The sequence below is a fragment of the Suricata suricatta genome, chromosome 4, assembly GCF_006229205.1.
Source record: "Suricata suricatta isolate VVHF042 chromosome 4, meerkat_22Aug2017_6uvM2_HiC, whole genome shotgun sequence".
In the NCBI taxonomy this organism is placed as follows: domain Eukaryota; kingdom Metazoa; phylum Chordata; class Mammalia; order Carnivora; family Herpestidae; genus Suricata; species Suricata suricatta.
Genome location: NC_043703.1, coordinates 90,884,347 through 90,909,646, shown reverse-complemented (window position 1 = coordinate 90,909,646; position 25,300 = coordinate 90,884,347). Strand labels below are relative to the sequence as shown.

At 36.8% G+C, this 25,300-nt stretch overlaps 1 protein-coding gene across 1 annotated transcript in view; it reads left to right on the top strand.

Annotated features, from left to right (window-relative positions):
* The window catches only part of LRPPRC (leucine rich pentatricopeptide repeat containing), a 108,355-nt gene that overhangs the window by 37,342 nt on the left and 45,713 nt on the right, over positions 1 to 25,300 (top strand). Inside the window, exons 15-23 of the mRNA XM_029937271.1 lie at positions 10,164 to 10,191; positions 11,947 to 12,004; positions 13,089 to 13,195; positions 13,430 to 13,507; positions 13,845 to 13,889; positions 14,244 to 14,357; positions 15,398 to 15,528; positions 16,299 to 16,384; positions 17,766 to 17,973. Coding sequence (XP_029793131.1) covers positions 10,164 to 10,191; positions 11,947 to 12,004; positions 13,089 to 13,195; positions 13,430 to 13,507; positions 13,845 to 13,889; positions 14,244 to 14,357; positions 15,398 to 15,528; positions 16,299 to 16,384; positions 17,766 to 17,973 — 855 coding nt within the window. The remainder of the gene's footprint in view (positions 1 to 10,163; positions 10,192 to 11,946; positions 12,005 to 13,088; positions 13,196 to 13,429; positions 13,508 to 13,844; positions 13,890 to 14,243; positions 14,358 to 15,397; positions 15,529 to 16,298; positions 16,385 to 17,765; positions 17,974 to 25,300) is intronic.

Here is a 25,300-nt window from a genome sequence, read left to right as displayed (position 1 = left end):
TCTGTAGACCTGTCCAGAACCTTCTTCGCAGGCCAGGAGAGGAAGAACAGAAGGGTGGGGTTCGGTGTTGCTACCCTTTTCCTTAGTGCGGTTTTACCCTTTTCAGTCATAGTTTTGAGTTAGAGTAAAAAACAAACAAACCGAGGGCTGTGCCTATAAAAGTAAAGTTTGAATAGACACAATACATAATTAAGAGCCAGTAGAGCCAGATATTTTAAAAAAGAACCCTTAAAAATAAGTAAACCAGGGCAGCAGGGTGGCTCAGTTGGTCTGACTCTTGACTATGGCTCAGGTCAGTTTCATGGGTTTGAGCCCTTGGGCTTGTGCTCTCTCTGTCTCTGTCAAAGTAGGTAAGTAAACTTAAAAAATTAAGAACCCATAATGTATTATGAAGTGAAATAGTAACATTGTTATTTGGTTGTCCTTGAAAAAGTTTGTTGTATAAACTTCCTGGCATGTTTATTTCCTTCTTTAAAGTGATTGTTATGTTTTTGTAGTCCTGTTTGAATGGCAGTTGTTATATTTCACATGCCCTAGTTCTTAAACAAGGTACTCGGACTGTAAAGTTAGTCCAATGTGATGGAGAAAAACCAAGCTGTACGTTCTAGTCAGTCATTGGTTCGGGAGTGCCTCAGTGATTGGAGTATGCAGAGCTGCTTGCCTCTACACCAAATTTGTTGTGTTCTCTGTTTCTGCTTTTTAAAACGTGTTGGTTTATTTATGGGAGGGGGGGAGTGCAGTGAGATTGGGAGAAAGAATCCCATGCAGGCTCCACACTGACAGCGCATCTCAGTCTCAGACCGTGAGATCATGACCTGAGCCGCTATCAAGAGTTGGTTGTTTAACCAACTGAGCCACCCAGGCGCCTCTCTGTTTCTGCTATTTAATTTTGTGTCATCATCTTTACTGTTAAGAGGTTTTTGCGTTGCTCTTCACATCTTTCAGTGTATTTAAGCAACCTATGCACACTTCAGTAATTTGCTGAGGAATTCGGTAAATTAAGTAGTTGTAATTTGGAAAAGTAAACAGTTCTAAATAAGGGGATGTGTATGTATATTTTTGTTCCTATTTTGTGACAGATTTTATGGCAGCTGTTTGGATTATTAGAATGTCAGCTTTGTGTTTGGTTAATTGCACTATTTCCAGGGCAAGGTTAATACCTGGCACATGATTGAATTAATTACACAGGCCTTATTGTCTGCTTCTGTGTTTAGGCATTCCCTTTAATTCAGCAACTATTTATTGTGGGGATTGGAGATGCTGGTTGGGATGGGTACATAACATGTGAGAACTTGTCCTTTATTTTGAAGAACATAGACTGATTTATGCAGGGGGGAGGCTTGGCTGACACAGAGGTACATTTAGAATGTATTTTAGTCTCAGATATATTTCTGATCTCTAGAAATTCAATTTGGATTTTTAAAATATATCTTCCATATCTCCTTGACATGCCTGTGCTTTTCTCTTCTTTCATGACTAAATGGAGTATTGTCGTTAAGTATTTTGATGTCTTTGTCTAGTAATTCTATCGTTTGTATCATTTCTTGTCTGTTTCTATTGGTTGATTTTTTTTTTCTCAGTATCCGTCATACACTTCTGCCTCTTTGTAATTTCTGATTGGATACCAGTTGTGGATTTTATTTTGTTGACTGTGGATTTTTTTTATTCCTTTAAATATTTATGAGCTTTTGTTCTGATCTTTTGAGTTAAGTTATTGGAACAGTTTTCTTAGTGCTTGCTTTTATACTTTATTAGGCAAGACTAGATCAGCCTTCAGTTTAGGATTATTCCCACTAAATTAATCCAGTTCCATCATTGGAGCAGTATCCTTGTGGGTATTTTGGCTGCTCGCCCATGATTTTTTTTTCTTTTTTTCTTTTTAAGTGATCTCTACACCCAGGGTGGGGCTCGAACCCACAACCCCGAGATCGAGAGTCACATGCTCCGCCGACTCAGCCAGCCAGGCACCCCTAGCCCACGTATTTTTGAGATCATTGGGAATGTGAGCTATTCCAACCCCTACGTGGGTTTTGGGAATTGTCTTTTTCAGTCTCCAGGAAGGTCTTGGGTAGTTCCCTAGGCTTCAGCTTGTTGCCTCACATGCGTGTATTCGTAAGTACTCAGCTTAAGACTTGAGGACAGGACTGCATATCTCCAGAGCTCTTGGTCAGGGTTTCTTCTCTCTGGTAGTCTACACTGCAACATACTGCAACGAGTCCCTTCCAGGAAGGTATTTTTAAATCTGCAGGTTCTAACACTGTATTGGTGAGTTTTTCTTACTGTAGATACAGAAAAGTTTCAGGCTGTGGTACTTTGGCATTATCCATAAGAATGTGTACATATTTTTAAGCATTTGTGTCCGGGTAATTTCTTTCGTTCTCTCCCACCACAAAAACTATTAAATTCAGAATGTAATCAATGTTGTTACAATACAATATCTTAGGGTTATTGTAGCTTTCTGTTCTTATATTTGATGCTGGATCACATAGTATGTATATTTTAGAATCCCTTTGCAGGACATTTAATAACAGTTAAAACAGTCCCCTCCCCCATGCTTCTCCTGAAGCTTGTACTCCAGCAAGTTTAGAACTGGCTGAATGAGAAGACCGTTGAGTACTTCTTGGCATTGCCAGTAGAGTCCAGATGAGCTCTCTGCACCTGCTGGGAGGATGAACACAGAAGAGATGCACTCCTTACCAAAAGTTAAGGACTATGAAGGACTATGATAATCATTCAAAATGTAAGAAGTTCTCAAGCATTAAATGAGCTACCACAGTCACTTTAACTACTAATCATAAGGGAAACTTGAATATGTGTTTCAGTATTGGAATGCAATTTCAGAATAGTTCTCTACCCTTAGCATAAATTGCTTTCTAAAAAAATAGAAATAAAACAACAGCAACAAATAAACTGCCTTCTGGTAGTAGGTCCAGGTCTTTGAGGAAGTAGTTCCTAGCATCTGTTCTGTAACCTGTTGGCCCAGATTAATTTTTTATGCCATTCCACAATGTTTTTGAAATACCAGTACTATTTTCTTCATGTCTTCTGAGAGTAGTGTTTTGTGAGCTAATATTTCTGTCAATTGATGAGTTCAAGACATGGTCATTGGTTACCAGTCAAGTATATGCCTTTCTGGGGGTGCCTGGGGGGCTCATTTGGTTAAGCATCTGACTCTTGGTTTTAGCTCAGGTCATGATCCCAGGGTCATGGGATTGAGCTCCAGCACTGAGCCTACTTGAGATTCTCTCTCTCTCCCTCTGCCTTTCTCCCCCACTAGCTCTCTTGAAAAGAAAAAAAAGTATATGCCTTTCTAAACTTCTACAAATTGTCTGTTAACATTTGTAGGCAAAATCACCTGTAGAAAACTATTTAAATCCAATACTGCTTAGGTAGGGTGAGATTATTCAAGATTATTAGGGAATTCTTCACTCTAACCTTTTTTTTTTTTAAACAAAGCTATTTTTAAGACTATTTTAAAGGGCATTTTAGACTTCACTGATAAAGGTAGTAAATTCTTATGTCAGATTCAAGGCAGGCTGACATTAAGTATGAGTAAGACTTTCTTTCCTCCTGACAATAGTGCTAGCTGAACCAAGCTCAGTTAAGAAAGAGGGCAGTATACATATTATATATTACTAAAAACTACCACCAGAAATAGAGTCACTTCTAAGAGAAAAAATGTCACTGAAGCTAGTTCAGAACTAGCTTGGGATATATCATATCAAAAAGATAAATGGTTCAGAATTGGCATGCTGCTATTTAAGTCCTTTTCTTTGCCACAGAAACTGAGTTATGGGATAGAAGCAGGACTTTCCTGACTGAATGGCAATAGTCTAAACTTGTTAGGTGAGAGGTGGTTTATTACAGTGAGATGGTGCTCCTTTCCATGTGTTGGGGGAAAAAAATGAAGTCTCTGAGATTAGGGAGATTGGCCCTATCAGTTTCACCAAGTTAAATGCCAGCTTGTAAGGTCCTCTTTTTAGTCCACTAGTGAGGCTCCCTCTCAGGACGTCTTTCTAGGAACAGGGGAAGTGCTTCATGCACCACAATTTAAGTGCTCTTATTTGTGTGTGTGAAGGGATGGGGCCCTAAGATAATCGGTGATTCAAGGATGTACAGGAAACGTCATGCCACCAAGTTGTTCATAGTTATGAGAACAAAGTAAGAGAGCAACTGCAGACTGGTCTTGATCATTATGAACGTGTAGAGGAGAAGGTACTATGTCTTCTACCAAGGTTAAGGGAGGGATGAGTCTGGGCTAAGATGTGCAGAAAAGGTGCTGAGCTGAGTATTAAAGGATGGGTAAGAATTTGTCTAAGTTGAAAGAAGCGCATTCTAGACAAAAGCATCGAGGCTGACAGAACAGTGCATTTGGGGACACACGAGTGGATTGATAGAATGGCGGCCCAAGATAATGGCAATAAATAAAGCCAAAGAGGTAGCCTGGGCCCTTCATCAATGATCTCATTCTAAGTTATGAGGTTTGGACTTTGAGTCGTGACTTTAAGCCATTGAAAGATTTATATAATGAAGGTAAGGCTGACAGTGGATATTCAAAGAGGAGAGAAGAGGATGCAAGTAAGGTAGGTGATCCACAGTTGGTGGGGTCCTTTGCGGTACCTTTTTAGGTGCCTATGGAACTTCAGGTGAAAATACTTTACTTAGCCTTTTATTAAAAATTTTTTTAGAGAGGGAGAGCACAGGGAGGGTCAGAGAGAAAGGGAGAGAATGGGAATTCTCTCTCTCAGGAGAGCAGGATCTGTGTTTAGTCTGGAACCCCAGGTGGGGCTCCATCTCAGGACCCTGAGATTATGACCTGAGCTGGAATCAAAAGTCAGTCCTTAACCGACTGAGCCACTTAGGCACCCCAGCCCCCCCCCCCCATTTAAAAATAATAATCTCTGCCCAACATAGGGCTCGAACTCGTAACCCTGAGATTGACAGTTGCATGGTCTGCGGTCTGAGCGAGCCTTTCTCAGACTTTCTTGCTACCTACCGTACTTGGCCTTTCTTAGTCTGTTTCATCTTCTGTGAAACAAAGAAGTTTAAAGCCTACATGCAGGATTGTCTTAAAAATGTGTAAGGTACCTGGAACCCAGTACCGAGGATTGCTTAAGGAGCAGATAAGAAGGGATTCTTGAAAGGGACTGAGAAGCGTCAGTGGGAAACTGGCAGAGAATGATCAACAACACAAAGCTCAAAACTTAGTCAAGGGTCGGGGTCAAAAAGCATTAGGTGAAATTGACTTGAGATTAGTGATTAGCAAGAGTATTTTCAGTGCAGGTTTGGGCCAGTGAGCAGTGGGTTATGGGGTGAACATGCAGTAAAGAAGTGTTGCCTGTTCTTGACAAATGCTTAGTTTTAAAAGATTCTGTACTTTTTTTTTTTTTTAACTTGTGCCATCCCCCATGAAGGTTCACATTCAAGGTAGTGCTTTCAGTCATTGTCCATTGTTTTAGATATAGGTACAATTTTAAAAGTATATTTTCATGTCTTCCCTAGGCACTTCATGCTAGATTTGAGGGCAGTTTAAGATCTTAATATTTTTTATTTTATTCAAGCTGATGTTTGATGAGAGACACGATTAAGTAGCTTTTCTTAAAAAAGGAAGCCCAGCTTATTAATGTTGAGCATTGGAATAGAGATGCAGCATTTACACCAGAGATGTCTTTTATTATGGAGTTTTCAAACATTTGCAAAAGTAGAACTCCCAAGTTGCCATCAGCAAACAGTTAAGATTTTGGCCATCTTGTGTCATTTTGTCTTCCCCCTTTTCCCCCGTGGACTGTTAAATTACAGACCTCTTGTCATTCTACATATAAATGCTTCAGTGTGCACCTCAGAACTTACTTTAAACACAGCAGCATGACCACTGTAATATTACCACACTGACACAATTAGCAGTACTTAGAAGAGGGATTCGTCGGCTTCTCAGAAGGGTCCATGATACCAAAAAATTGACAAAACCACTGTAAGTCTTGTCACTTAATGTCGTGTGCTTTTGGGGCTTGCCTGCAGCCCCTCCCTGCTCCTTACTCCCCCCCCCCACCCTACACCCTTAGATGTAAGCACCCATAGGTTAAGATTCCTTGGAATTAAATCAAAGCCTGGTCAAAAAAGATACCATATATATATATATGTGTGTGTGTGTGTGTGTATGTATGTATGTATATATATGTATGTATATATATATATGTCAATATAGACTTTACATTTACTATGCAGCATTTTATCCCCATATCTTGAGTTCTCACCCTTCTTTCAGTTAATGATTTGGCAAAAGAAAAGTCTTTTTTTTTCCTTTTCTTTTTGCATATGAAAATGTCAGGTAGTCCAAGGAGGCTATGCTGTAATCAGTGGATGGGCCAGATGAAAACTCTCTTTAGGGGTGCCTGGGTGGCTCAGTTGGTTGAGTGTCCAACTTCAGCTCAGGTCATGATCTCGCAGCCCATGAGTTCGAGCCCCACATGGGACTCTTTGCTGAGAGCTCAGAGCCCGGAGCCTCCTTCAGATTCTGTATCTCCTTCTCTCTTTGCCCCCTCCCTCCCTCCTTCTCTCTCTCTCTCTTTCTCTCTCTTTTGTCTCTCTTTTTTCTCTCTCTCTCAAAAAGAAACACTAAAAAATTTTTTTTAAAGAAAAATACTCTCTTTAACAGTTAAGAGATTGTTTTCTGCTACAGCCCTGAGCTGTGATTTTTAGGTCAGTTTATCATTTCTTCTATTAACTGATTTCTCAAAGAATTTTTCCCAAATGAAAATAAACACTATACTAAACACAGGGCTTCATATACATTTCCCCCCCCACCCCCCACCTAATGATAAGAATCCATCTTTTTTCCAAAAATTTCTTAATGTGCATCAGTGGGCTGATTTCATCATGCAAGGACATGCTTGTAGTGTTTATTAATTTATTAATGAAAAATTTTTATTGTTTATTCATTTTTAATTAATTTTTAAAAATTTACATACATATTAGCATAGAGTGCAACACTCATTTCAAAAGTAAATTCCTTAATGCTCCTTACCCACTTAGCCCATCCCCCCTCCCACAACCCCTCCAGTAACCCTGTTTGTTCTCCATATTCAAGTCTCTTAGTTTTTGTTCCCCTCCCTATTTTTGTATTATTTTTGCTTCCCTTCCCTTATGTTCATCTGTTTTGTATCTTAAAATCCTTATATGAGTGAAGTCATATGATATTTGTCTTTTTATGACTAATTTTGCTTAGCATGATACCTTCTAGTTCCATCCATGTAGTTGCAAATGGTATTTATTTTTGAGAGACCGAGTGTGAGTGGAAGAGGGGCAGAGAGAAAGGGAGACAGAATCCAGAGCACGTTCCAGACTCAGCTGTCAGTCCAGAGCCTGACACGGGGCTCAGACTCATGAACTGTGAGATTATAACCAACTGAGCCACTCAGGCGCCCCTGTAGTTTTTATTTTGAAATAATAAAGGAATCGTAGGAAGTTGCAAAGATAAGACACAGAAGGACTGTGTGCTCTCCACCTATTTCCCCCCCACTGGTTACATCTTCCATAACTATAGTACATTATCAAAATACATTGGTATAATGTTTGTGTATAATTTTGACCTTTTATGTCACAGGTGAAGCTTTGTGTAACCATCACTGCAGTGAGGATAAAGTACAACCCCATCACCACAGTTATCCCTCCTGGCATGACCCCCCTGTAGTCCTCCCACTGCCCCCAACCCCATCCCTAACTGTGGCAACCGCTAATTTGTTTTCAGTTTATATAATTTTGTTATTTTGCAAAGATTATCTGAATGGGCACACAAAGTAAACTATGTTTTGAGACTGGCCTTTTTGTTACTCAGCATAATGCCCCTGAAATCCATCCCAAGTTTTTGGCGTGTTGGTAGTACATTCTGAAAAAAGTGATTTTTTAAGATTTTATTTTTATTTTTTAAATTGTTATTTTGAGAGAGAAACAACAGGGGAGGTTCAGAGACAGAGGGAGACAGAGAATCCCAAGCAGGCTCTGCACTGTCAGCCAGAGCCTGATGGAGGGCTCAAACTCACGAACCGAGACATCACAACCTGAGCTGAAATCAAGAGTCACCAACTGGGCCACCCAGGTGCCCGTTAAGATTTTATTTTTAAGTAATCTCTACACCCAGCGTGGGGCTCAAACTTACAACCCTGAGATCAAGAGTTGCGTGCTCTACGGACTGAGCCACCCAGGCATCCCCATTCTGAATATGTTTTTAAAATAAAAGTAAGTGTTGGGGCACCTGGGTGGCTCAGTCGGTTAAGCCTCTGACTTCGGCTCAGGTCAGAGCTCACATTCGTGGGTTCGAGCCCCACATCAGGCTCTATGCTGACAGCTAGCTCAGAGCCTGGAGCCTGTTTCCGGTTCTGTGTCTCCTTTTCTCTCTGACCCTCCCCCTATCATGCTCTCTCTGTATCAAAAATAAATAAAACATTAAAAAATTAAAAAAAAATAAAATAAAATAAAAGTAAGTGCCTTGTTAACTCACTATACCAAAATTCAGTCCACTCAAGGCTGCCCAACCTCAAGTTTAAAAAGGTACAGGTTAAAAAGTCTTATAGATTTTGTGGATATTTTACAATGCAAAATATATATATAGTATATATAAATGTTATATTCTGTAAGTTTTAGTAAATTATATTTGCATTATAAAATTACCATTAAGAGTTGCCTTGGTGGCTCGGTTGGTTTAGTGATTCTTGAGTTTGGCTCAGGTCATGATCTTACAGTTTGTGTGTTCAAGCCCCATATCAGGCTCTGCACTGACAATTTGGAGCCTGCTTAGGATTCCCTCTCCCTCTCGCTGTCCCTACCCCACTTGTGCTTTCTCTTCCCCAAATAAATAAACATTAAAAAAATAAAATTACCATTGAGACAGTTAGTCTTTTTAAAAGTAGATGATATATTTAAGTATACAGAACTTGTAGACATTAAATTTATGAAGCTTAAAAATAGTGTAAGACCAGTGCTCACTGGTTATCCCATTCCACAAATGGCTTTTCATTTAAATAGGAAAAATTTGGGTGAAGTATTCTTTTTGCTTTCTTTGAAGTAATTTCAGATGAGTAGAAAATTGGAAGGATGGTACAAAGAATTCATATATCCTGTTTACTAACTTTTAGCATTTTTCTGCATCATTATTCATTACTCTGTCAATCCGGGTATGCACACATGCACATACATACACATGGATAATAAAATTTATGACTTTGGGGGGCTTATTCTGCAGAATAAGGATATCCTGTGTGTGTGTGTGTGTGTGTGTGTGTGTGTGTGTGTGTGTGTGTGTGTGTGTTATTTTTAAGCTCCTATAAGGAGCTTGAACTTAGAAGTTGCATGCTCTACTGACTGAACCAGCAAGGGTCCTTGCTACAGAACAAGGATATTACATAACCACAGCACGCCTAACAAATTCAGAAAATTTAACATTGATGGAATATTTTTGTCTAACATGGCTCTTTTTATTCTAGTGTTTTATTTATTTGATTAGTTAGTATTTTCCCCCTCCTTTCCAGAAGCTCCTTCAGGGATGGATGTTGTCTTTTGTCTTTAATTCTTTCTAACCTGGAACACTTCTTCAACTCCTGTCTCTTAGGATATTAACATTTTTGTGGAATACAGGCCAGTTATTTTATAGAATGTTCCTGCCACTAGTTCCCCATGGTTAACTTAGGTTTTAATTCTGCCTGGAATACCACTGGAGTGATATTCTGCCCTCAGGGAGTTAAATCTACAAATCCTACAAGGTCCCCCAGCTCATTAGGCTAATTTTGATCACCTCATGAAGATGCTCTTCATTTTCTCCATTATATGGTTTCTGTTTTTACTGGTACAAGTAATAAGCAGTCGGTGGGCAGATGCTTCAGAGTATGCAAATACCCTGCTCTTTCAAACTTGAATGCAAAAGTTTAGGGATGATTCTTAATGATTCGTGTTCAAACTAACCATTATTTTGATAGTTCAAAGTAATAAGAGTCAACCTTTCTAAATTATTGTTTCCTGAAAATTCAACTTAACTTTGGAAAAATTTATTTACTTCTTTATGGCTTTTATCTGTTTTAGATGCATTGCATACAATAATTGCTAGTGTGTTTTAATGTAAAATGTTTTTTAAGTCTCTGGATTTATTTTTAATCCTTTGCTGCCCTCTGCAGGTCTGTGGATATAGATCTTTGGAGCAAGGTAAGAACTAATAATGCAGTACATGAGATGATATCTAAAAAGCTTTTAAGAGCATAAGTTATAATAGCTTCACATGTTTATGATATATTATTATAAATTAATGAATTTAGGATCTTGAAATTGGTAGTTTAAAACTGTCTTCCTAGAGCTTGAAATTGATTATAGAAGTGATCCTTGATTTTTTCCTAAATCTTCATAAGATTTTCAACTTTTCCAAAGGACAACTGTCAACGGTGTTGCAGTGACATTTGGCATACAGATTTAATAATTAGTTTTTAAATTATATATACATATGTACATTTGTTGTCTCTATGTGAATGATGTATAGATCAATTTTAAATTGCTAGATTTTTAAAAGGTTAACTATTTTTATGCAAAAATACAGTTATCCTTATGCTGAGTTGTAAGAAACATCTGTAGCTAAATAAAATTAGAATGTACATCATTAACTGGAATTTCCAATTTCAATATTTTTTAAAATCTAAATTTCCTTTAATTCTATTTTAAGTATTATTTATATTGCTAGTCAAACTATACAATCAGTCATAATTTATGATTGGGATATATATATTTAGAAATGGTTTTTTTTGCCTAGAAAGAGTCTTTTAGTGGTTTATTCATGAAATGTGTTTTTGTTCAAAATTCAGTACCAGACGTGGCTGTTTTACATCTATTATTGTATGGCTATAAATTACAACTTCTGGTGGAATATATTGTCTGTCTTCTATACATGTCTGTCTGTGTTAGCGAGAAAACAGTTTGTAGGTGAGAGTTGTTTCATTTTACTTTGATTTTGAGTACTTCCTACCTTAACTGTTTTTTGCATTACCATTAACTGCAGCATGATTTACATGGTGGAGGAAAGTGGGATGTGGCCAATTTTGCATAATTTTCTATATTAGTAAGTAAATAGTAGTAGAATTAACTGCATTATGAGTTGTCAACACTTGTAATATGTGCCAGGTGGTATTTTAAGAGCAGATAAGTTCAGTTGTAGAATACCCATAAAGCAGTTCAGAATTCCTAACTCTGTCTTACGGTCTTCAGCCCAAGGATACATAGTCAAATACTTTGTCCAGAAGTTACAAGTCAGTACAGTAGGTTTGTAATCACATTTTCATCATGAAATACATACTTGGATTTGCCTGTAGAATTAATGTTGAAGAATAAGGGTTGTGTATGTCTTTGAGTATTTGTGCATTCAACTGATAGGAATCCTTGACAACAAGCATGTTAGACTCTTGACCCCTTTGGTTTTAATGCTGTTGAAATGACTGGGAAAATGTTATTGAAAAAAAAAACAACTAAAAAAATTCAACTATTTAGGAGTCCTGGATATTTTACTTTTGCTTCTGTAATACTTCATTTAAGAGGAGGAAACTGGTCCAGTGTCAACAAGACCAAAAACAACATGATGAGAAATAGTATGAGTTGGTAATTCCCATAAGCTCTTTCCTATTTATAACAATTTATTTAAAACAATATATAAACAAATCGGTTTAGAGAGTTTCTTAGTGACATTTCATGAGCCATTGTAGTTTCCCTTCAACATGGATTTGTTTTGTTTTTCTTTTTAAAGACCTATTATTTAAAAACGAAACCATTGCCTTGGCAGGTGGGGTAGTGTTGAATTACTGTGCTATGGAATAATACCTCACTGGGGAGAGATTTTATTATTTCAGGAATTCAATTTCAGATTGTATTTGTTCTTGTTTGCTTCTCTTGCTGCAATGCACGCATTTTCTGTCTTACCAGATAACAGAACTGTTGTACAAGGATGGACGTTATTGCCAGGAGCCTCCAGGACCAACGGGTAGCGTTTCAATTTCGATGATTGTAACTTATCCACAAATCCATTCTTCTGTGTAATGATGGGCTAGAAGGATTACAGCAGTAAACATTTTCTTTTTGAAAGTGAAATTTGAAAACATTTGGTTATAAATCTTTATATTGATAACCACAACATGTTGAGATCTATGAGGTGTTTGATTTTATCATTGTAATTTTTTTAAAGACAGGGTTGGAGGCTTTTTCCTTCTTGGTTATTGAGGAAATGTTTCTTAACAGCACCTACCAAAATAGGCTTAACAAACCAGTATTCTTAGTGTCTGTTGTTTTAATGTTTTGGAGGTACAGTTAATTTGAAATTTGTCACATAGGAAAAGAGATCTTTAGATTTATTCCTTTTTAAATAATTGATTATCCCAAATGCCTTATTTTGACATTTAATGATTTTTGTTTTTCATATAACGAAGCCTAGAATATATGGTTTTCTTTAAGAATGTACCCTTCTTGGAAGTTCAGATTTTCTATCCTGGGTATTAACATATGTCCCTATACATTTTATGCTTGAACGCATAGGAAAATTACTGTTGTTACAAAACATCTTTGTTAATCTTGGTTTTTCATTGGCTAATAGGCAGCTCTCCACAGGATTACTGTATCTGCTTATTAAAATTATTTAACTTTCTGTACTCAACATTTAACAGCCGTTTGTAATTTTACGCGTTCCCTAAATATTGCCCACAAAAAAATTAGTACAGAAATGTGTACAAGGCATTTATTTATTCTTACTGCTCGTGATTTGGACAGGAAAGGGGTAAGGCCTTGGGCAGGACCACTTCTGTCACAGAGTGGTAGAATAAAATAGATTGAAGTAAGATTCAGTACTGAAAAGCTGTCACTCGGTCTGAAAATAATTAATATTCCTTTCACTCACCAGTTAGATATGTGCTCCCAAACCACATAATCTCTATGCCTCAGTGATCATTGTTGCCATTTCAGAGCCTCTCATCAGGGTGACATCTCACACCAAAATGATTTCTTATAAATTAATCTTGATAACATGACAGTCTCAGTAATTTTAGTGGAATGCTTTCTCTTGTTTTTTTCCACAGAAGCTGTTGGCTATTTTCTTTATAACTTGATTGACAGCATGAGTGACTCAGAGGTACAGGCCAAGGAGGAGCGTTTGAGACAATACTTCCATCAGCTGAAGGAGATGGTACCATTTCATTTTTTGCTATATAATGCCTGTCCTGTCTGACATGTATCTATTAGACTTGAAATTGCTGCTTTTAAGTACAACCGACCACTTCTCAATGACACACATGAGTTGGAGACTTAAATTATGTCTGAGATAATTTCTGTTAGACAAATTTCAGTTCGGTTGTCTAAAACTCAGGGTGGTGTTTTTTGTTGTTTTGTTTTGATTTTTTCCTCCTTTCCCTTTGCACAGAATGTAAAAATCCCTGAAAATATCTACAGAGGCATTCGTAATCTACTGGATAGCTACCATGTTCCTGAATTGATTAAGGTGTGTGTGAAATAGTTAACTTTTTAAAAATGCTTAATTTATATATAAAAGCATGTTAACATTTTATTTAAGTATGATGCTTTTGGACAAGAAAAGGTTACATGGCAACCATTGAAATAAGATTTTTCATTGGTAGTTGGTAAATCTTGTTTATATATCTCAGAATGTGTTTAAAACATTAATTACGATGGTTAATGAAGTATGAATAGAATTTCTGGAAGATTTTGAGAAGATGAAAAAATAGTAAAGTGAGCTGAAACGTCTAATATCTGCTTTTGACAATCGCTGATGTACTTTTTCATGTGTTTTCTAATTCTGATTTAAATCTCAATTTTAGGATGTTAACATGTTGGTTGAAAGAGAGAAGATAGACTCTCGAAAAGTAAGTAGGTTTTTGGAGTAGATTCCTATAACCACCGCATTTAATGAGAATTCTAGTTTGTGTCCTTATAAAACCAGTGGTTCCTAACATTTTTTTTGTCATCAGTATGTATCTTAAGAAGTTGGTAACAGCTATTCCCCATCACAGAAAAGCCAGCATGTCTAAGAGATTTGCCTGTGTATCTCAGGAACTTCAGAAATCCCTGGAGTCCACCCACATCCGGGTCCCCAGATTAATATCCTTGATAGCACTTATGACATCAAGGAAAGGTCAGTTTAAAGGAAAGAGTAACAAGGGGCACATTTTCTTTTTTTCGTAAATTTCTTTCCTTCTCCTTTCTTTCCATTCCTGTAGACTACGCAGTTTACATCATCTGTTTTGGAGTCTACACTTGAAAGACTAAAAGCGGAAAATCAACCTATAGGAGATGTCCTAAAACAACTCATACTAGTGCTTTGTTCAGAAGAGGTAATATTTGTTTCAGTATTTCAAATATGCTATTAAGTAAAATAAAATTCTTCATGGATAAAAGTAAGCAAAGCCAAATATAATATTTATGATTTTCACAATTGATTATTATATATCATGTGTGAAGAGTGCAATTAAATGAGAGGTTAACTAATTTCAGCTACACCTTGAATGGCATGTTTTCGGGTTTCTGTAGTTTGTTTACGATAATCTGCAAAGTGAATGATGGTAACAGCCGTGATGGGTTTATCATACATGCCAAGTGTCCTTTCAAGCCATGGCTCCGGTCTCTTATATCTAGATTGTCAAGCAACTGATACATGCGGCAGTCATTTGCAAGTCAAATATTACTAGGTTGTTAATGCAGGGATTGAAATTCCATTTTCCTGCTGGAAAAGAGCTCTTTCTGAGATAAAGGGTCTCTTGCATTTTTTCAGCAGGCGTCCAGCTGTACTTTGTGTTCGTTTTAGTGAGTGTCTGCAATTTGTGGTGTATCACTAGACTTTTTCAGTTTCTAGTTCAATATGATTTGGTGGTGTGCCTGTGTTTTTAGGGGGAAAAAGCATAACTGAGTTTAAGATTATAGCCTGGTATTGTTGAGTTGTAAAATATTTCTTCACTTGGATAGTAAAGTAGACTGTGAAGAGCTTTGCAATGATACATATTTCTGTGTGTGGAAATGGGATGTGAGTAGGGGCTGACTTGGTACATACTTCATTTGGACATCTTTTTTTTCTTTTTTTTCTTTTTCTTTTTTTTACAATACAGTACCCACAAAGCTAAAACATCAGATTTGGCACAGCAGCTCATTTTGCGTGAACCTGTAACAAATCTTTTAAACCCTACATATGTATCTTGGCTGCTCTTTGAAAGGTGAATAAACACACCAGGGCGCAAGGTGAAATTAAGAACACTGGATCCATTTGTTTCCAAAGTGCTATTAACTTTTTCTACCCTCCGAGTGTTAAACCTGGAGATGTTACATTTTTACTTTTATATCATCTTCCTTCTTTCTTTTTTACTTCTGTCCTTTATTTTAGAACATGCAAAAAGCTCTTGAATTGAAAGCAAAATATGAATCGGACATGGTTGTTGGTGGCTATGCAGCTTTAATAAATTTGTGCTGTCGACATGATAATGCAGAAGAAGCACTGAACCTGAAACAAGAATTGTGAGTACTGTGGCACTAGAACAGACTGCCAGCATTTATGTGGACAGTCCGTCTTTCATGGATGTAACTGAGTAACTGAATATTACTCTTATAGAATGTAATTTTGAGAACATCTTTTTTGTCAGTGTTTTTTGAAATTTCATGACATGATTCCCTTTGATTCATTATGGCTTGTTTTCAGCAAGGAATCTTTGTTTAAGGATGATAGGACATCCTGTTCCTGAAAGCCAAGGATTCTTCCTCATTAATGATTATTCTACAACTGCACATCACAACGGGGGGGAGGGGGTAACTGTTTCATAAGAATTAACATTCCCCTTTCTCTTCTGTAGTGTGAACAACATTCAGATCATTTCTCAGGTATCTTTGGTTTCCCATCCCGATAGTTTTAATTAAAAATAATGTCTTTTTGAGTATTTCAGTGTTTATGACAAAGTTAGAATCACTTCAGTGCCACAAAGCAAAGAATTTCTTCATTTGTAACATTTGCAGATGGGGTGATGCAACATACATGTAGTGTTAGGTTTTTAGTTCTTTTGTCACTTTGTTTTTGTTTGTTTTTGTTTATTGCAGCCCCAAAGGGGCACGTCGCTTTGAATTTAATTACACTTTGAATGTGGCTTCAAAAATAAACCTTCACAGAAATGTAGAGGCCTACGCTAATAACAGTTCAGAACAACTGATGAGTTTCTGAAAAGTGATAAAATGGATATTGCAGTTCTTTGCACAATCAACTGTTAACGTAACACAAATGTGCCTTTAATTTTTAGTGACCGTTTAGATCCATCTGCTGTCCTTGACACCAGCAAGTATGTAGGCCTCGTAAAAGTATTGGGAAAACATGGCAAGCTCCAAGGTAAGCCTGGGCACATAAAGGAAAAAGGTAATGCGAGTATCTTGCCACTGGAATAACATGTGAATTGATATTAATGGTATATCATGTCCTGCAAAGTGCTTGAACACTTTGCATACAATTTGCATGTGAATCCATCCAGAGCTGCGTGGACAGTGCAGGCCATTAGTTTTAATGGATTGGCAAGCTTGTCATTTACATTTGCACAGCTCAGTGCTTTTTGCATTTCTACAGCTAGTTTTTATGAGCATTGCTGTTCGGATTGAGTTTGAAGATCATGACTTATGGCACAATTTGCTTATTTGCCTGCACTAATGGCTTTGTTTTTGCTTAAGAACATCTGAAGGCTGAACGTAAAACCTATAAACATAACCTTTACTTACAAATATGAATTCTGTAGCAGTCTTTGTCTTAACTTTTAATAACAGTAACGAAAAATAGATATACTGGAGTAAGTGTTCATGTAGAAGTTTGCAGGGAAAGCCTTGCTGATGACATAGCTGGCACACAGACTCTGATTTTCTCGTTGAGATACTAAGCCTAATTACTTACACCTGGACATATATTCTTACTGTTCGCTTGTTTCTTAAATTTCTCATTGGGCTTTGTTTTGAAACTTCCTTTTTAGCCTTTCTCTCCTTTTTATTTTATTTTATTTCTCTCCTTTTGATTTGAACATTGAATTTTTTTTGGTGGGGGCCATGTCCTTCTAACACAGAAAACTCTTTACAAGGATTAGCCTGCTTTTTAAAAACCACTTTTTGTAAAGCGGTCAAAACATTTTGTCTGGGCAATAATTAAGAACAACATTATAAAAATGCACTTATTCCATATCCTAAAATGTTTGTTTCTGCCTCCCTAATGAAGCTTAATGAATCTAATGTATTAACATGCAGTCTTTTGGAAAGCTTTCATTGGCTCTGCTCGGCTAATTAGTATCGACATAGCAAACAGGCCCTATCGGTATCAGACCATTAGTCTGGCTGTATATACAGTGTAAACACATCTTTATTATCTGGCCTCCTGACAAGCCATCTGCTGAAGAAACAATGATGTGATTTAGCAGATGTTAGCTCTGAACGATAAAAGCCTCCATTTAGGAGGGTCTTCCATCTCCAGGGCCGACCGTGCAGGGTTACGTGGCGCAGAGTGGGCACGCGGTCCCTATCTATAATTTGTAGTCAAAGTTGCAGGGAAATGATAAAACCATGCTATTGTGGATTTATAATTGTAGTCTCGTTTAGAAATGCAAGTAGTAATTAACTTGAAATCGGCATTATACACTAGAATTTACATTCCTGCTGGGCTTGAAATGCTGTTTTAATAGCAGTTTGTTTTCCCTACATGAAATTACCTAAGGGTCTTTTGTGTTACTTCATTGTAGATGCTATTAACATTCTAAAGGAGATGAAAGAGAAGGATGTTCTTATCAGAGATGCAACAGTCTTGTCCTTTTTCCACATCCTGAATGGCGCAGCTTTAAGAGGGGAAACCGAAACAGTCAAACAGTTGCACGAAGCCATCATGACTCTGGGGATAGCGAAACCCTCCACCACCTTAAGTTCCCCACTGGTCACTCTATATCTGGAAAAGTAAGTTAATTGAATTGTGTATTTTAGATGTTGGTGTTCAAATAATGAGTCTAATCACTTGGGGATTATGCTTTGTAAATACTCTGTGGTGCTGTGGAAGCCTTGGATGTTATTTATCACAAATAAGAGGACTTTTATGGCCTGGGTGGCCTTTAAAATGACCAGCAGCCCTGTGGCCCTATGGCTTACTTCTCAGTGGATTGGCCTGTGCTGAATTTTCTTTTGGGCCATGTGATGATATCACATGAAAAATGAATCTGATTTTTCCCAGTGATGAGCCTTGGAGGTGTTAATTATTCATATAAAAAGGAAGGATTCTCTGGGGCTTTTGATTCTGCATCACGACTGTTGAGTAATAATGTAGCAGCATCTCTTTGGTGCTTTGTTTGTCCATGTTGTATTTGATTTGAATAGCGTATGCCAGTAAGGTTCTTCTAGCATTGATAAATGCTGGAGAAGATGTCTGTGCCTTGGGGGAGGAAGACGAATTTTGTTGATAGGGTGAGGTTGACTTAGTTTGAAAATTTTTACATCTGATATCATTTGATATGCTTTCATATGCCCAATTTAAGGTATTACTTGCAATACAAATCATAAAAATCAACCATACTCTCATAACGAGTAAACCATTTTGGTAAGACTACTATGCACCCTTTATTATATCTTCTTTTCCTTTTGCATTTCCCTTTTTTTGCCTTTTTAAAAAATTTCTTAGGGGCGCCTGGGTGGCTCAGTTGGTTAAGCCTCTGACTTCGGCTCATTTCAGATCTCATGGTCGTGGGTTCAAGCCCTGCGTCAGGCTCTGTGCTGACAGCTTGCTCAGAGCCTGGAGCCTGCTTCTGGTTCTGTGTCTCCTTCTCTCTCTGCCCCTCCCCCTCTCATGCTCTGTCTCTCCCTGTATCAAAAATAAAGTAAAACATTAAAAAATTAAAAAAAAATTTTTTTCTTAGATCTTTCCTCTTTATCATTTTTTTCATGGTTTAATGCAGCTTTTAACTTGCCTATTTTGTGCTTGGGATTTTCTTTATTTTAATTCCACTATAGTTAACATAGAGTTATATTAGTTTCAGGTGTACAATATAGTGATTCAACAGTGCCTTATATTAGTCGGTGCTCATCAGGAAAAGTGTCTGGGATTTTTCTGATTTTGGTATAGATGTTCCCCTATCAATGCCAGGAAAAATAAAAGATACTTATTTTTTTTAAGTTTCATTTATTTAAGTAATCGCTACACCCATTGTGGGACTCAAACTCATAACCCCAGTATCAGGAAACACATGTCTTCCCACTGTGCCAGCCAGGTGCCCCTAGTATTGAATTTAAAATGGGAATAAAAATCATCTTGACTCCATGTTAGGAAATGTAGGTATATGTGTTTATATATACACAGATACATACATACATACATACATATATATATTTGATGAAATAATTTGTCACCCAATCAAAAAATAGCTTATCAAGTTAGATGATTGGCCACATCTTAACCTCTACAATCTCAGCATTACATCCTTTTAAAGAAATAGTGATTCAAACAATTACTGTGTTACTGAGTTCTCATGTTCACAGCCAACTTTATATCGAAATCCTATAATTAATATGCTTCCTACTAGAATTTTTTGATTGTTTGAGAGACCCATCTCTGCAAATTGCATATGAAGCTCTGCTTAGGGATTTGAAAGAAATGGGCCCAGTGCCCAGAAGAATTAGGCCCTCCTCCACTACTGGGCAAAAATAAAATAATTAACAATGAAAACGAGGCCATGGTGGAAAAGTATCTTACAAATAGAAATAATTTGAAGACAGAGGAGACACCAAAGTTTTCTGAAAGAGGTCTGCAGGCGGGACTCAGGAACCAAGGAGAGCTTATCCACAGGAGAAAGGAAAGAGCAAGCGCTCTCTGTGTGAACCTGGGGCACTCTCGGTGCTTCTGATTATGGGGGACAGTCGGAGATGGGCAGATCTCAGGACAATTTGGCTGTCCCTCTTAATTGGGCTAGAGAAACTTAAATTAGTATTTTTTGCTCTTATTTTTAGTATATTTTATTTATATTTAGTATAGTTATATACTAATATATTTATGTAATATATGTATAAATATGAAATATATTTAGTATCTTAGTATACATATTTAGTATAAATTTGCTTTTATGATTTCTTACTACTTTTAGATACATAGAGAAATTATTAGCCACTATTTTGATTTGCCTAGTTTTGTTTGGTTTTTTTGTTTGGTTGTGGGGTTGTTGTTTTTTTTTTTTTTTTGCTCTCTTTGCAGAGGCAGTCTCCATGACAGGATCTCTCAGTTTATCATAATAAAAAGGTTTTGTTGACTGCTAGATAAGTCATCAGAGTAATAAAGAGAAGATAAAGAAGATTTCGCATTTATAAAATTGCAGAAAAGAGTAGTAGTACCTCTAGTCTGGGATAAGTTCGAGGGAAAAAAATTGTCTTTGAAACTTTTTCAGTTGTATTTTCCATAACTGGTGGAACATCGCTAATTAATTCAGAATCATGACAAGAGCAGTACAAGGATTAACTACACTAGCCTGCTATAAAAAGTCCACATGTATTTGATTTGATTACAGTTGTTTAATCTTCAATAATATCATGTAATTGACCTCAGCAGGTGTGAGCTCATCTAGAGAATAAGCCTTATTTATTCAGACTTGAGAGAAAATTATGAAACACGTTTCAGAACATCATATAAAATCTTCCATATTTCCATTTAAAGACAAGCATCGTTTTTTGAATGCTACCACAAAGACTCTAAAGAGACTATCACTTAAATATTGCAATTCTGGAACAAATCTATGAGATTGGAAAGATGATCTTTCAGATTCAGTGAGATCTTAATTTTGAAACTGACTTTTCCAGCATTAGATAAAACACAGGAGAAAGTAATACTGTGTCAGTTTGTTACTTGGAAAATGCATTAAAAGGTTTATAGGTGTGGAAAACAATACTTTGTTTTCATTTATTTGCATAGAGAAATACAAAGCAATAACAGGCTTGGAAAATTGTAAATAAGTTGCTTAACTAATCTGTTTTTGTATTATCAAGATGATAAGATGTTGAGTGGGAAAATAGGCAGAGTTGAACAAAGCTTTTATGTTTTTCATTTACATTAAGATTATTTTATAAGCCACATGTCTACATGTAGTCCAAATGAATGTCATTTAAAACTTTTTTGGGGTAACTACTTAACAATTTTTTTTCTTTACATTGAAATCGTGCCTGATTCTGGAAGATGATCCATGTTAAAGAAGAAAGAAATGCTTTAAAATAGGTTAAAAGAGCTTTTGATTAGTCTTTATGCCATGGTAAAGGGAATGAAATTAATAAGATCTGGGCCATTAGGTTTAAAAGCATAAAAATTTGTATGATGTAGTTTCAGATTCACTTGTCTTACAGCTTATCCATTTTGGTTTCATTGCATATGAAAAAAATACCTGAAGCTGTTTAACTGGATTATTTAGTGGACATTATCAAAGAAGTTTTAATTTCTGCTTTCCATTAAGGACTTTTCTGTGCTGATTTGTGCTATAATCTGTATATGCCCACATGCATTTCATTTAAGTGAATCATGGACTTTGTGGATTTAATCCTCCCAGAACTCTTGCTAAGTTAATCTTGAGATCTTCATAAAGGTCACAATTTCTGTAAGATGAACCTGTAATAATAAAAGTTTTAAAACTCATTGTAACACTTTAGAACGTTATGTAAATGGGAAACACACTTTTTAAAATGCTGGTTATTCTGTCATATTCGCTCCCCTTTAATTTTAGCATCTTCATTTGTACTGGATACTTTTATTATTTGTGGGAATGCTTGCCTTCTAGAGTAGAACTCTTTATGTGCTGAAAGGAAATTAAGGAGGTTTGGCTCTTTTACTCCATTATTGCAATTAAGAATTTAGCATCATCAGTGCCAAAGGACAAAAGTGGTTCATTTGCCCTAGGGGGACAGGACAGTGATAAGATGATTTTTCGTCAAGGATCGTTGGGTCGTAATTAAGTTACATTCATGGCTATTGCTTTTTGAAGGATGATTGGTAAATGACAGGCTTCATGCGCTCAGTACGGCCAGTGTTCAGTAGGGTTTTTTCTGCCTCTGTCAGAAAATCCTGTTGAGCCTGATAATGTAAATGTGGCATTTTATTCTGAACAAAAGAGCAGGGAAATGAGCTATCTTGTCTAATCATTCAGTTGTTTAACACCGACTTCCAGTTTAGACTCAATTGGCTGGAAAGCTCTTGACATGTGAAGTTAGTGCTGTTCGGAACGCATGTTTGAGTAAATTTTAAAGTAAGTGACAGCTAAATTGTACCTAGGGAAATTACAAAGCCTTCAACACAGTTAATTTTTTGGGGAGGATTAGTTGTAATTGCAACACCAGTCTCCTTGAAGATTCTTCATTTATAGATGATGAACAGAAAAAAACATTCAGCTCTTTCAAAGGCTGGGTCGTTTAACAGAATAATTTTTACGAGGACAGTGGTTTCTGTTGAATTGATTTCTTTCCACACTGAACAACTGCTAAGATTTATAGAATAGTTTGTTTTTAGAGTGTAGAAGTGTTTTTTCTTTCTTGTTTTAAACTTTTTTCTCCTCCAGACTCCCCTTTTCTCTAGCGATTTCCGATTTTGAGAGCTTTTCAGTCAGCAAGCCCTTTAGGTAAATTGCCACTTCACGAACACTTTATGCATAATGTCGAAGCACTTTATTCCAATTAAAAGTCAATATTTGTCCCTTTTTCGTGGTTTAAATTAAGTATACTCTCCGGGCTGGAAAGTTATTTACGATAAGTAAGGAGATTACGTTTGAGGCTACTGATAGGTGAATAGATCTTTGTCACTAGTTCTAACAATATGAGATTGTAGGAGATGCATTTGTGATTTTTACAGTTATGTATAGTGAGGAATTAGACTTAAGAATGCTTTGTTTCCTAGTACCTTTGGGAAGGTATTTTTGTGATCGGTGGATGCCTCATGTGAATGTATATATGTCCAGTGTGTTTGTCAGTGACATTATAACATACTTTAAGTCCATAATAATGACTGAAACAAAAGGTGACAACAGATTTGCTATCTGAGCTTCCAGGTTTCCATTTTGGATATTCTTCCATGTAATAATGGAAAATTACAGTTTGTAGTAGTTTTATGTTCAATGGTGTTCCCTTAAAAAGTGAATTAGAGTGGGGCGCCTGGGTGGCTCAGTTGGTTAAGCATCCGACTTCTGCTCAGGTCATGATCTCACGGTTCATGAGTTTGAGCCCCATGTTGGGCTCTCTGCTGACAGCCTGGAGCCTGCTTCATTCTGTGTCTCCCTCTCTCTCTGCCCCTCCCCTGCTCATGCTCTGTCTCTCTCTGTCTCAATAATAAATAAAACATTAAAGAAAAAAGGGAATTAGAGGTTCTAGAGGAAATTTTAATATGGGCTGAGTCCATTCACGTTGATAAATAGAACTCTCTTTTAAATGTTCAGATTACTTACTGGACTCAGCCTGTCTTACTTGTTCTTAAAATTTAGAATTCTAGAATATTCCTTTCCTTTCTTCTGCCTTATTTCATCGACTGACGGAATTTGATAAATCTTATATTTGCCTCAATGAATAAAGTTTTTATTATTTTACTTTTTTTAATGTTTTAATTTTTTTTTTTTTTGAGAAAGAGAGAAAGACAATGTGAGCAGGGGAGGGTCAGAGAGAGAGAGAAGGACACACAGAATCCAAAGACAGGCCCCAGGCTTTGAGCTGTCAGAAGAACTAGCTGTCAGAGCCCTATGCCAGGCTTGAACCCACGAACCATGAGATCATGACCTGAGCCGAAGTCGGACGCTTAACCGACTGAGCTACCCAGGCACCCCCAATGAAAAAAAGTTTTTAAATGATGCTTATTGGCATATATAGTTTTCATTCATCAAAATTGCTTTATGTACTTCATTGAAATATTTTGGGGGAGGGTTTAGTTGTTGAAAAAAATTCACAGTTATAGGGTTTTTTCCCCTTTCCTTTTCTTTTCCTTCTTTCAAGTTTATTTAATTTGAGAGAGAAAGCCTGAGTGGGGGAGGGATAGAGAGAGGGAGACAGGCTCCCAGTGTGGAGCCTGATGTGGGGCTTGAAGCCACCTCCTGTGAGATCATGACCTGAGCCGAAGATGGAAACTTAAGAGACTGAGCTACTCAGGTGCCCACCCCCCCCTTTTTTAAAGAGATGCCAATATGTTCTAGAGTTGGTTTTCTTTTAGCATTATTTGAGGTTTTCAACAGTAGTGGCTAAATTTTTATCAGGAATGGGCTTTTAAAAATTTGTGACACAGTTGTATATAATGCTTTCAGAGTTATGAACATAATGCTGAAGTAAGCATAGAATCAAAGGTTTTGGATCCAGAATTAATGTTATCAACAAGATTTCTTCAAAGCATTATTGTTAATCTTAGAGGAGGGTTTTATATCCGTGCTAGGGTTTAAAGTAAATGAAGGAGATCACAGAATCATTTGAGATCACGGAACCTAGAAGCACACTGATAAAGTGCTATTCCACATCTTGGGTATAAAGAACTGCCACCATTTTTCCTTTTCATGTTTCGCTGTTCTTACTGATTTCATCTTGCCTTATAAAAATATTACTTTCACGTGATGATTTTCTCTACTGGCGTGAAACAGTTGCTGAATCTAGTAAGCTCAAATTCATAGAACCTCACATTAGAGAATTCGAACTGGGAGGGAACCCACAGGTCCTTGAGTTTGGCCATTATGATAATCTGCCTTCCATCACCGTTCCTGGAAATCACATGGCGACTTATCCAGTAGGATTGAAATTCAGAAGTCTTGTGAGCGTACACCTATTTGTGTGGACGTTAGAGACTTCTTCATATGTTTCATTTCCATCACCCAAGTCTTTAAGCTTTGATAGGAAAGATTAATGGTGACGTCATATCATATGAAAGATGGACATTTTAATCTCTTTTTAAAATGATGACATGATCCAACCACAAGTCAGAATGTAGATGATAGGGATTGAAAATAGCCGTCTAATGATTAGTTCATTTCTCTCCCCCACGTCATTACATTAGTTCATTTCTGTCATGAAATGAACTACACTTTGTAGGAAATGTTTCATTATAGATTTCTAATTCGTTTTGTTGGCAACCTGAGAACAATAACAGTGGTACTTAAAATTACTAACAAATATATGAATTATTTCCAATTTGCTATTCCTGTCTTTTCTGTTGTTGTTCTGAGCATGTATAATCTTCAGAAGCATGTATTTGGAGACCAAAGACTATTAACATGTCTCTTTGATTGACAGAACAATTATTCATTCA